The 13301-nt window shown below is 42.8% G+C and overlaps 1 protein-coding gene across 4 annotated transcripts in view; it reads right to left on the bottom strand.

Annotated features, from left to right (window-relative positions):
• The window catches only part of LOC137421555 (mucolipin-3-like), a 64220-nt gene that overhangs the window by 38290 nt on the left and 12629 nt on the right, over positions 1–13301 (bottom strand). For all 4 annotated transcript variants that reach the window (XM_068107731.2, XM_068107728.2, XM_068107730.2 and 1 more), the window contains exons 3-7: positions 5867–6034; positions 2581–2737; positions 2261–2372; positions 1943–2039; positions 944–1043 (exon numbers count right to left, since the gene is read on the bottom strand). In XM_068107731.2, coding sequence (XP_067963832.1) covers positions 944–1043; positions 1943–2039; positions 2261–2372; positions 2581–2737; positions 5867–6034 — 634 coding nt within the window. The remainder of the gene's footprint in view (positions 1–943; positions 1044–1942; positions 2040–2260; positions 2373–2580; positions 2738–5866; positions 6035–13301) is intronic.

Genomic DNA, 13301 nt, shown 5'->3' with positions numbered 1-13301 from the left:
ACCGTGGTTGTTGTTGTTTTTCGGTCCCCTTTTTGAAGCAATGTTTTACGGCCGGATGCCCTTCCTGCCGCCAACCCTTTTTGTCGCCTTTTACGACAAACAGGGAATTATCAGTGAACTGGTACTCAATTAGCCGACCTCGGAAGGATGACAGGCTGAGTCAACCCCCCTGGCGTTAATTCAGCGATCGACCGGGATTCGAACCCAGGATCCTAAGCCGGCACCCTAGCCGCTAGCCCAACGCCAGGGCTGAGAGACACACACACGTACTCAGAGAGACAGAGAGAAAAGATATAGAGATAGAGATAGCGATAGAGATAGAGATAGACAGACAGAGACAGAGACAGAGACAGAGAGGAGAGAGAGAGAGAGAGAGAGAGAGAGAGAGAGAGAGAGAGAGAGAGAGAGAGAGAGAGAGAGAGAGAGAGACAGAGACAGAGACAGAGACAGAGACAGAGACAGAGAGAAAAGAGAAAACATAAGATGTTTCTAACTCGAGTTATGATCTGCAAAATTATTTCCAAAAGGCACATGACCTTTGACCTGTTGAGCCCAAAATTGAATCAGTTCATTTTTGTATCACAGTCCATACTTGTGCTGTCTTTGGTTGAAATCCCTTGTGTGGTACACAATTTATTGTGGTAAAGATTTTCAATTAAAGTCACATGACTATACCTTTGACCTTTTGAACCCAAAATGTAATGAGTTCATCTTTGTATTACAATTCATATCTTTACCAAGGTTGGTCAAAATTCCTTCCGTGGTTCAGATTATCGTGGTAACGAAAGTACCGCGATATCTTGGGAATCGCTGAATGGATTCTGCTACCTATGCACAGACAAATGCACAACCCCAAAACAATGCCTCTGGCAATGGATGCATTAAAAAAAAGAAGAAAAAAAAAAGTATATATATATATATATATATATATATCTAGGCTCACTGGAATCGTCGACAGACCGTATACGACATTCTCGCATCTCAGCATCACTATCCAGACCGATCTTCACTTTGCCACTGTGTGCCTTATTGTCGAATGTTACCTGAGCACACACACATCAACACAGCTGTTAGAAAGGAGTTAATGAATCATGTTTTTTGGAGAGGGTAGGGGGGGGGGGGGGCGGGAGGGTAGGGGGATGAGAAATGCTGGTCATATCAAATCAGCTTCAAAACAATCCTTTGTTCTTCCAACATAGCAAAAATAGAGAATGTTTATTACTGGGTGATCCGACTATATAAAATGAGGCAATTATGTGTGGATATAATTATGTACATGGAATAGTTATAGAATGGAAAATGACTTGAACAATCTTCAAAAGAAGTTCTGCATATGTACTGGAGGTACCCACGGTTATGTCCTAGGAACAAAATAATCCCCCGTCACGAGATGACTTAAGATTTTTGCCAAAACACATGGCACTGTGCAAGTGGTTTACTGACACCTGCTGGAGAGAGGTGGGATTACTAGCCACAGCACAACATTTATTTCATACCACCACTCTCCCAAGGCCAAGCTTAGCTGTTATAAAAGCCTCGACTAAATACAGTATACCCAAAAAAAAAATCCTTTGAGGGGTAAATGAAGTATACATATACTGCACCTCCATTATATATATATATAGATGTTTCTTCAAAAAAAAAAAGACGTACACAAAAACCTGTTAATTGTGCCAAAATCAACTTCAAGTTCTCCAATTGGGTGTAAAATCTAGCAGCAGATGTTTTCAAAAGTTGTGGACCACTGTGGCCAGTCACTTATTTGCTTCGTCAATGACACTTTTTTTTTTTTTTTTCCTTAAAATGGCAACTCAGTAAGCTACTCATATTTTAAAGTGGGGTGTACACATAAAAGCGACGGCAGTGACATTTTCTTCAGTTACATATTTTATTCCAACAATTTCAATGCAAAGTGATGGTTTGACCTCCGAGATGTGCTTACCGAAATGGAGAAGAGGTAGCAATCTGGCATTTCGTTGTTTCTCACAGTTTGAAGGTTGATGGTTTTTAGACGAAATGATATTTCCACATTTATTAACCTGCAAAATATACATTTTGTAATTATGGAAGGACGTCTTGGGAATCGTAATATCTCACCAATTAGCAGACAGTAAGGGACAATGATCCCTGATTGTTCTCCTTTAATCATGTGGCCCATAATGTACCGACAGAACAATTTCCCCGTTTTGGAATAGAAGCAGTAAGATAATTTGACAACTTCACCAATGCTCAGCCGATTATTAGCTATTATAAGCATTACCTGTACAAATCAAGAGTGAGGTTGACCTTGTGGAAAAGGACCACGAGAACGTTCTTGGTTTCATCAATGGACGTTCCGTTCAGTGGGATCAAGGGAAACACATCCACACAAGCTGCAGTACACACAGTCACATGTGGGAATCTGGAATACCCAGGTGATTTGTGGGTAAAGTTTACATTGGAAATATGCCAACACAGAAGTCATGAGAATTTAGGAACTTTAGTCCATCCTTTACTGAGAAGATTTCACAAATATTGTCATATTCCTCAGAAGTAATTTTTGACAAAGAAAGCATGAGGAACACGATAAAATGAACCCACCTCTTTTGATCACAGGGTTGATGTTGAAAGATTCGTTGGATGGATTTTCTGTGACACCTTTATAAAAGCTTTTGCAGACATACAATGGAGCAACAGCGCCATCGTTGTCAGACAGGTATCCATATTTAGCCAGAGACATACAAGGAAGTTGCACATACTGCAACAAGACAGGGTCACTGTAGATTATTTAACGTGAAGGAACAAAAAAAATTTAAGTGAAGAAATAAAACCAAATGGTACACCCTCAAGATCTTTTTTAAAATTGACATTTTTCTACAGGACAATACAAGCTGCATTTTCAAATACAAAATAACAATTTCCTACTGACACACTACTTGATCAAAAGGATCAAAAGAACGTCACGAAAAAAGGGGACCAACAAAAACAACAACAACCTCGGTGTCCGAAAAAGGCCAACCCCCGCTTTGCGGGGAAAAATGGCCTCTAAAGGTGTTTTTTTTGTTTGTTTTTTAACACTACTAGTCTAGTAGGAAGACTAGGTCCCCCTGCACCCCCCGGAGATATACTTCTAATCAGTGTTTCTAGATTGGAAAAAATGTGTAGAAAATGACTAGCTATGGCCCCAAGCTGAAAAAATGTCCCACATACCATTTTTATGCAAATTACTGCTGCAAATTTTATGCAAAATTATGCAAATTTTATGCAAATTTTTGATGAGGAGTAGAGTTGAGGGGTCTTTGAGGGCTTCATCGAGGTGCTCTCGGTTGCAAGACTGGGTCATTCTGAGAAGCACAGCAGGGTCAGAGATCATGATGTTCTCCTCCTCAGTGAATCTCTCCATCAACAGCCTCTCCATTGCCTCACACACTGTTTTGAGGCAAAAGAGGGACTTTGCGTAGGCCTTTCCACTGAGAACACCTTTGAGAGATCCACTTGTTACTAGTTGTGCCTCAAAGAGAATCTCTGCATATCCAGAACCACGCATCTTGTGTCCAGTGAGCATCCCGATGTAGTTCATGGATGTGTGGAAGGGTCCAATCGTTACTACATGACTAGCAAATTCATTTGGCCAGCGCCAGATGATGGGAAGGGCTTTCATGCAGACACCCAGATCAAATGTATTCAGGACCCATCTCTGACCCACCTCAGCAGTTGCTGCCTCGGAACGCTTCAGTAGCTCACGAACAACTGCGTTGTCTGTGATCGGTTGGTGGATAGGCGTGCAGTAGTCGACTGTTGATTTGCTGGGTGGGGGAGAACCAGTTGCAGAGGTGAAACCCCCTAGCCCAGGCACAGGCTGCAGGCCATTGCCAAGCCATGCAGGCACCAGGCACAGACCGATCACAGACAACGCAGTTGTTCGTGAGCTACTGAAGCGTTCCGAGGCAGCAACTGCTGAGGTGGGTCAGAGATGGGTCCTGAATACATTTGATCTGGGTGTCTGCATGAAAGCCCTTCCCATCATCTGGCGCTGGCCAAATGAATTTGCTAGTCATGTAGTAACGATTGGACCCTTCCACACATCCATGAACTACATCGGGATGCTCACTGGACACAAGATGCGTGGTTCTGGATATGCAGAGATTCTCTTTGAGGCACAACTAGTAACAAGTGGATCTCTCAAAGGTGTTCTCAGTGGAAAGGCCTACGCAAAGTCCCTCTTTTGCCTCAAAACAGTGTGTGAGGCAATGGAGAGGCTGTTGATGGAGAGATTCACTGAGGAGGAGAACATCATGATCTCTGACCCTGCTGTGCTTCTCAGAATGACCCAGTCTTGCAACCGAGAGCACCTCGATGAAGCCCTCAAAGACCCCTCAACTCTACTCCTCATCAAAAATTTGCATAAAATTTGCATAATTTTGCATAAAATTTGCAGCAGTAATTTGCATAAAAATGGTATGTGGGACATTTTTTCAGCTTGGGGCCATAGCTAGTCATTTTCTACACATTTTTTCCAATCTAGAAACACTGATTAGAAGTATATCTCCGGGGGGTGCAGAGGGACCTAGTCTTCCTACTAGACTATACTTGATCAAAAGAAAGGAGAGGGGGAGGGTGAGAAATTATTTTTATTTTGATCTTACTCTTGGTGTGTTGTTGTATATTATTCACAATTCAGCATCTAAAAAGGCTGTGATGAATATCCCATTAAAAATTCACCCCCCCCCCCCCCTCCTCCTCGCTCCTCGAGTGTATAGTTAGGCCGGTATCTATAAAACGCCTAATTTCATTTTCTCCCATTAACAAAATCTATTTTTTTTTGTAGTTACACAAACATTGGTATTACCGTCAGCGAAGCGATGAGTTATATTTTAGTATGCATAAAAGGCCAGTTTTGTATACATATTAAGGCCATAACAAGTAAACGAAAAAACATGTTTTATGGCAAAACACTTTTATTTTCTTTTAAAAGTTTTAATCCTGTTTTTTAAAAAAATTAAATTTTGATAGATGAAAATACACCAGAAAAGAAGACCGTGGGCCAAATTTCAGCCCTCTAGGGCGTATGGGACCTAGAAAACAAACGGCTCAAAGATTTGAAATGGGACAAACAAACAAATTTCAGTGAAGTTAAATAAAAGTGTAAAAAGGCCAGTCCTTTTCCTTTGCCCATTTCCTAACATGCCTCCACTTACAGCCCCTCTCATCTCCAATCCCCCTTCTCACACAAGTTCTTTGAAGTCATAATGAAAATTGTTAAATCCCTCATGTCACCAATACTTTAAAATACTAGAACGGCACCCAGTCGAGAAAACACCTCCGCCTGATTGGCCATATCACTCAATGGTGAAGAATCACTTAAAAAATTATACTAGCTGGATCCGGATCCGGATCTTCATCAACATTGAATCGATTCTTCGTCGTCACACACCTGTCCAATAAGTTTCGTCCAAACCCGTTCACAACTTTTTGAGATATCCTGCTATGTATCGTTTTTGACCCTATCTCCCAATGGTGAAGAATCACTTAAATTCAAGTTCCCGGATCCGAATCCGGATCTTCACCAAAATCTAATTATTTCGTCCTCGTCACATACGCTACATCTCTGCCAAATTTAGTCCGAATCCGCCCACAAATTTTCGAGATATTTTGTTCGCAAACGGACAAACAGACAGACAGACACACAGGTGTAACCTCCATCCACCTTTGGTGGCGGAGGTAAAAATAAAAAGCACCTAGCAGCCAATACAAATTGTTCTTAGCAAAGTCATATCACACAACATAGTACCAATCAAGAATAGCCAGTGTGGAAGCATTCCGTGAAAGCAAATGATGACGAGTACAACATATGCCTGAAGTCGCAAGAATGAGAAGCTGTAATCACCTGATTAAGGGTATATGCCATATAATCATAAAGATCCTTTTGTGTGTATACAGAGAATGTTTCATCATTCCAGGTCGCATAGTCTTTGAGGAATAGATGCCTGAATGAGTCAATGTTTTCCTCTTGGAAAGTGACGACCAGCTGGTTGCTCAGGCCAAACAACATAAGCTGCAGAAACAAAAAGAAATTCAAATAAATATCTAAAGAACAATTTTGAAAGAACTTTAAAAAGATTGCAATGACCATTATACAACACAACATGCGAATGCATTTTCAAATACAGTGATGATGACGTCGAGTCTCTGCGGGCAATGATGGCATTGCCTTTCTATGGCTGGTACACATGGGTACAGTCGTGGCCAAAAATATTGGCACCCTTGCATTTTTTTTCAAATAACTCACAATTTTCACTAAAAATAACTTGAAATTGACAAATGTATTTTGTCTCCACAATTCTTTATTTCACTGCTAATATTACAGAACCTTTGTTTTTGATTCAGAGCTTAATATATCCTTTTAAATCAGAAAATAAAAAGAAATGGCATTGACAAAATCATTGACACCCTAGACTTAATATTTGGTAGCACAGACTTTAGACAAAATAACTGCAGAAAAGCGCTTCTTATAGCCATACATGAGCTTCCTACACCTCTCTACTAGTCAGGTTCACTATGTTAACAAATATAATTTCGTTCAAAATTTTGGTAGATTAGCAAAACTATACATTTTTGGAATATTCAGAGCATGAGGAATCCAAAAATTAATGTTTACATTTGCGTAGACACCTTTGCGAAAATGACACTCAGCACAGTGATGGAGATAGTCAGTCAGATTCACTTTGTTAACAAATATAATTTCGTACAAAATTTTGGGAGATTAGCAAACCTATACATTTTTGGAATCAGAGCATGGAGAATCCGAAAATCAATGTTGGCATTTGCACAGACACCTGCATGGCCGCCATTTTGGAGTTTCAAAATGGCCACCATAAAATACATATTTTGCGCCATCTCGGCTTCTAGTCAACCTAGAAACTTAATTAAATATGCTAATCCTATGTTTTCTGGGTCAAGGAATCCAATAAAGGCCTCAAAATAGTGCTCAGGATTATAGAAAAGCAACAAACAAAGGTCGTTGAAAACCATTGTCTTTATATTTGTGATATAACTATTACATAATACATGATGTTGCAAGTCCTTTGACGTTATAGGTATGGGTTTATAAAGCAAGAAAGCAGCCTTGTTGGTATCAGATTGAACTATAAGTCCTATACACAGGATCTACTCGGTCTACACCGTTCAGGAATATGCTTTTACAGATCTTCATCACTGTCCTGAGTGTCATTTTCGCAAAGGTGTCTCCGCAAATGTAAACATTAATTTTTGGATTCCTCATGCTCTGAATATTCCAAAAATGTATAGTTTTGCTAATCTCCAAAAAATTTGAACGAAAAAAACATAGTGAACCTGACTATACCGGCAGTTTGTCCCACTCTTCTTGTGCAAACTGCTCCAGTTCTCCCAGATTTGAAAGGTGCCTTCTCCCAACTGCTGTTTTCAGATCTCCCCACAGGTGTTCAATGGGATTTAGATCTGGACTCATTGATGGCCACTTCAGAACAGTACAGCGTTTTGTCTTGAACCATTCCTGGGTGCTTTCTGAAGTGTTTGGGGTCAATGTCCTGCTACAAGACCCATGACCTGAGACGGAGACCCAACTTTCTGACACGGGGTTGAACATTGCGCTCCAAAATGCCATGGTAATCTCCTGATTTCATGTTGCCATGCACACATTGAAGGCACCCAGTGCCAGAGGCAGCACAGCAATCCCAAAACATTACTGAACCTCCTCCATGTTTGACTGGAGGGAAGGTGTTCTTTTCTTCCAGCGATTCGTTTTGTTTTCTGTAAACATTTCGGCCACAACTGTCCGTGTGTGGGATCGACAAGGGGGGGAGGGGGGGAAGGCCACCCCTCTCCGTCAAAACCAATTATCTGGTACTCATTTTGCCGACCTCGGAAGGATGACAGGCCGAGTCAACCCCACCTGGTGTTAATTCAACGGGATTCAAACTCTGCACCTTCGGATCCCAAGCCCGCCGCCCTAACCATTAGGCCAACACCAGGTATAAATAATACAAATACAGTATTGGATATTCAGTTATTCACCCAGTCCACCTATCGTTTAAATATTTCTGACTCACATCGACATATCTATTTAGCGGTCTCAATATTACTTGTGCACAAGAGCATCTTCTTTTGATTATTTTTCCCTTTCGAGGTGGGCCGCTTGGAGTTTACATCTGCAGGTTCCTCTGTCTGCTTCCTCCTCCATCCTAATATCCTTTAAAATAACATCGCTCCATCACAGTCTGTGTCTGTGTCTCTCTCTGATACTTTTTATTTAAACCATTGGTTTCACCCATACAATTCTTATTGAGTGCATCTCAATGTCTCCTAACCACCTGAACCTTGATGTTACAATTTTTCAGAAAACCCAACTCATTCCTAATGATCTCATTCCTTCTTTGTTCCTCGTGCCACAACAGTCCACTTCCAATAGACTGGTGCCATCCACCTGAGAATCCTCATTTCCATTCTCACTGTCAAAAGCCCATATCTGATAAAAGCCCATAAATAATAAAACATTTCATAAAACTTACAAATGTATATAAAAATAATAATAATCATATAAAATTACATTAATGTACATATTATGTATCAAAATAAGTGTATGGAATAAACAAACATACATAATCAAAGAACAATAAAAAAATATAACAAGTTCAAACAACAAAATAACCTAAAATAGCAGTAAAAACCTAAGAACAACAAACAGATATTATGCATGTAATTGATTTTATGCACCTACATAACAGAATTAAGCATTTCAGTCTAAAAAGGAATTGTTGAATTCTTCTATCTTTGAGTCTTACTCTACAGGTCAAGATGTAGAGCATTTTCTGAGTTGCATATTATATAGCGACACAGATTGTTGGGTAGGAGGAAGAATGTCACGGTGACGATCACATTTTAAAAGACCAAGACCAAAAGGCAAAATAATCTCATTCCTCGTTCGCACAACAAATGTATACCAAAATGACGAAGTTGTGGCGCATAGGACTGAATAGAAGGGTACCCAATAAAACGGAGCGCACGCTTCTGGAGTCGCTCAGTCTCATCGCTCTGAGCCCTTGTGATGCCAGAACCCCACACGGGCACACCAAACTCCAGCAAAGGGCAAATGTACATTTTGTATATTTCAACAAGATCAGGAGCACTCACATGGAATTTCTTCAAAGTACAAAGAACAAAGAGTCATCGAGCAGCACGAGATACCATCTGCTGGATTTGACTATTCCACTTCAGATCAGATTGGATTATAACACCAAGGAGAGTGAGCGATTGAACTCTTTGCAGAGGGATGTTATCAATGACGATGTTTAATTGGGGGTGGGACATTCTGAAGAAAAGATAGTTGCATAATCTTACATTTCTCCTGCTTCAGCCTAACATCGTTAAGGCAACACCAATCACCAAGTGCATCAATATGGGCTTGGATCAAACTTTGCTGAGTTCTGTTCAACACTTCAACCTCCACCAGGCTCAAATCATGGACATGTTTCCAACGATATTCTGTTATAGCTGCGTCATTCACCAGAACAAGGAACAAAATTGGTCCTAGTTTCGTCCCTTGTGGAACTCCGCAGGAGAGACACAAAGGATTCGATGTCTTCCCTTGATAACAAACCACCTGGGAACGATCGGAAAGGAAACTGCACACTGCAGGTAGGATGGAAGCATCAACCCCAAACTGAATGAGCTTTTCGATGACCTTTGAGTGGTTGACCAGGTCGAAGGCCTTGGTAAAGTCGAAAGTGCAGATATTCGCATAAAGACCGAGTTGCTCAAAATTTCGATGTATAACATCCAGCATAATCGACTAAATAGTTGTTGATAGAACTTCCTTTCATGTTTCCATACTGTGCAGGATCAATATGAGGTTTAAAATCGACCATCAACCAGTCAGCAAGAAAACTCTCAAACACCCGAGCTAAAACAGAGGTAATTGAGAGAGGGCATAGCCGATAAAATATGGAAGCTGTTGCTTATTCTTTCAACTTATACTACTTCCTCTTTCAAATCATCCACAAATTACTCCAACTCCATTTCATCTATTGCTACTGCTAATAAAAAGCAGACTAAACACGAGATTTTAATTTGACACTATCCAGTATCCATTTATGATACCCAAAAATAACAAGTGAATCCACTTGGATTCCGCCCAGGTTGGCACATGGAAATTATGATGTAGCATAATTATCATCTCGGGTCAAGATTTGAAATTATGCCATGGTTTTTGTAAAATTGCTACTAGTATTCACATTATGTACTTTCACCAAAACATACATCATCATAGAAACATACATAGAATTTGGGTCCTCTGGGTCATTTGGGTCCTCTGGGTCATTTGGGTCCTCTGGGTCATTTGGGTCCTCTGGGTCATTTGGGTCCTTTGGGTCCTCTGGGTCATTTGGGTCCTCTGGGTCATTTGGGTCCTCTGGGTCCTCTGGGTCATTTGGGTCCTCTGGGTCATTTGGGTCCTCTGGGTCCTCTGGGTCCTCTGGGTCCTCTGGGTCCTCTGGGTCCTCTGGGTCCTCTGGGTCCTCTGGGTCATTTGGGTCCTCTGGGTCATTTGGGTCCTCTGGGTCCTCTGGGTCATTTGGGTCCTCTGGGTCATTTGGGTCATTTGGGTCATTTGGGTCCTCTGGGTCATTTGGGTCATTTGGGTCCTCTGGGTCATTTGGGTCCTCTGGGTCATTTGGGTCCTCTGGGTCCTCTGGGTCATTTGGGTCCTCTGGGTCATTTGGGTCCTCTGGGTCATTTGGGTCCTCTGGGTCATTTGGGTCCTCTGGGTCATTTGGGTCCTCTGGGTCATTTGGGTCCTCTGGGTCATTTGGGTCCTCTGGGTCATTTGGGTCATTTGGGTCCTCTGGGTCATTTGGGTCCTCTGGGTCATTTGGGTCCTCTGGGTCATTTGGGTCCTCTGGGTCATTTGGGTCCTCTGGGTCATTTGGGTCCTCTGGGTCCTCTGGGTCATTTGGGTCCTCTGGGTCATTTGGGTCCTCTGGGTCATTTGGGTCCTCTGGGTCATTTGGGTCCTCTGGGTCATCTGGGTCATCTGGGTCATCTGGGTCCTCTGGGTCATTTGGGTCCTCTGGGTCATTTGGGTCCTCTGGGTCATTTGGGTCCTCTGGGTCCTCTGGGTCATTTGGGTCCTCTGGGTCATTTGGGTCCTCTGGGTCATTTGGGTCCTCTGGGTCATTTGGGTCCTCTGGGTCATTTGGGTCCTCTGGGTCATTTGGGTCCTCTGGGTCATTTGGGTCCTCTGGGTCATTTGGGTCCTCTGGGTCATTTGGGTCCTCTGGGTCATTTGGGTCCTCTGGGTCATTTGGGTCATTTGGGTCCTCTGGGTCATTTGGGTCCTCTGGGTCATTTGGGTCCTCTGGGTCATTTGGGTCCTCTGGGTCATTTGGGTCCTCTGGGTCATTTGGGTCCTCTGGGTCATTTGGGTCCTCTGGGTCATTTGGGTCCTCTGGGTCATTTGGGTCCTCTGGGTCATTTGGGTCCTCTGGGTCATTTGGGTCCTCTGGGTCATTTGGGTCCTCTGGGTCATTTGGGTCCTCTGGGTCATTTGGGTCCTCTGGGTCCTCTGGGTCATTTGGGTCATTTGGGTCCTCTGGGTCATTTGGGTCCTCTGGGTCATTTGGGTCCTCTGGGTCATTTGGGTCCTCTGGGTCATTTGGGTCCTCTGGGTCATTTGGGTCCTCTGGGTCATTTGGGTCCTCTGGGTCATTTGGGTCCTCTGGGTCATTTGGGTCCTCTGGGTCATTTGGGTCCTCTGGGTCATTTGGGTCCTCTGGGTCATTTGGGTCCTCTGGGTCATTTGGGTCATTTTGGTCCTCTGGGTCATTTGGGTCCTCTGGGTCATTTGGGTCCTCTGGGTCATTTGGGTCCTCTGGGTCATTTGGGTCCTCTGGGTCATTTGGGTCCTCTGGGTCATTTGGGTCCTCTGGGTCATTTGGGTCATTTGGGTCCTCTGGGTCATTTGGGTCCTCTGGGTCATTTGGGTCCTCTGGGTCATTTGGGTCCTCTGGGTCATTTGGGTCCTATATTCCTATCCTATAACATATATATCTCCTATAACCTATCCTATAAATATAGATTTGATGACGTCATGTTTACACATCTGAGCGACAGAAATGAGCGACAGAAATGAGCGACAGAAATGGGTGACAGAAACTAGCTTCACTTTTGAGCGCCCGAAATTCCCAGGCAAACGCTATAACGCACCAGGTTTACAACCTGTGCGTTAAAAATAGGAATCCTCCCAATTCACTTCCACTTTATCCAGTACCATATACACATAAAACTTGCATTCTCCTTTTCATCGCCTTTGCCAGTTAATGTTCCCACATTCTAGTCGTGGCCAAAAATATTGGCACCCTTGCACTTTTACTTCCAGAAAATTGTTGAAATTAAAAAAATCTTTTGGTATCAACAACAACACAACATGCATTTTAAGGCCATTTTCCCTGCTAGAGCGGGGGTTAGCCTTGCGGTCCCCATGACAAACTTCTCCATTTTGCCCTATTTTCTGCATCTCTCCTTGTTAACCCCCTTGCCCGCATTTCTTCTTCCACCATCTTTAGCCAAGTCTTTCTCGGTCTTCCCCGTCCTCTACTTCCTTCTACATTCACGTCCATCACTCTTCTCAACCAGTCACTTTCATCCTTCCTCAACACATGACCAAACCATCTCCACCTGTTCCTCTTCACAGCATCAATCACAGGCTCTATTCCCATCATCTTTCGCAATTCATCATTTGTCTTTCTCTCTCTCAACGATACTCCGCACATCCACCGAACCATTCGCATTTCCACCCTTTCCAGCCTTCGTTGCTGCTCGACATTCATTACCCATGTCTCGCTCCCATAAATCATAACACTTCTCACACATGCAGCATACACCTTTCCCTTCAGCTTCAACGACACTCCCCTCCTCGTCAGCACGCCACTCAGTTCCCGAAACTTCTTCCATGCACATCTCACTTTAGCAACCGTTGCTGAGTCTGATCCACCTTCTCCATTCAGCATGTCTCCGAGGTAGCAAAATGTTTTCACACCTTCCAGCTTCACGACGTCTCCAAGATCCAACTCAACATTTCCTCCATCTGCAGCTCCCTCTGTGCACACCTTACATTTGAATGCAGCTGCCACACTGGTTAATGACCCTCTCAGACCACACCATTTTTGATGAACCCACTCAGCGCACATTGTCGATTGAATCGAGTTCACTCCGACACCCTTCCTGCACACAGCACATGGCCACTTCCTAGTTCTTTCCACCTCACCACATGCTTTACCACTTGCCAT

This window comes from Myxine glutinosa, chromosome 2 (assembly GCF_964187855.1).
Source record: "Myxine glutinosa chromosome 2, kmMyxGlut1.1, whole genome shotgun sequence".
Classification (NCBI taxonomy): Eukaryota; Metazoa; Chordata; class Myxini; order Myxiniformes; family Myxinidae; genus Myxine; species Myxine glutinosa.
The sequence above is the reverse complement of the archived record's forward strand: the minus strand, read 5'-3'. Positions and strand labels throughout refer to the sequence as shown.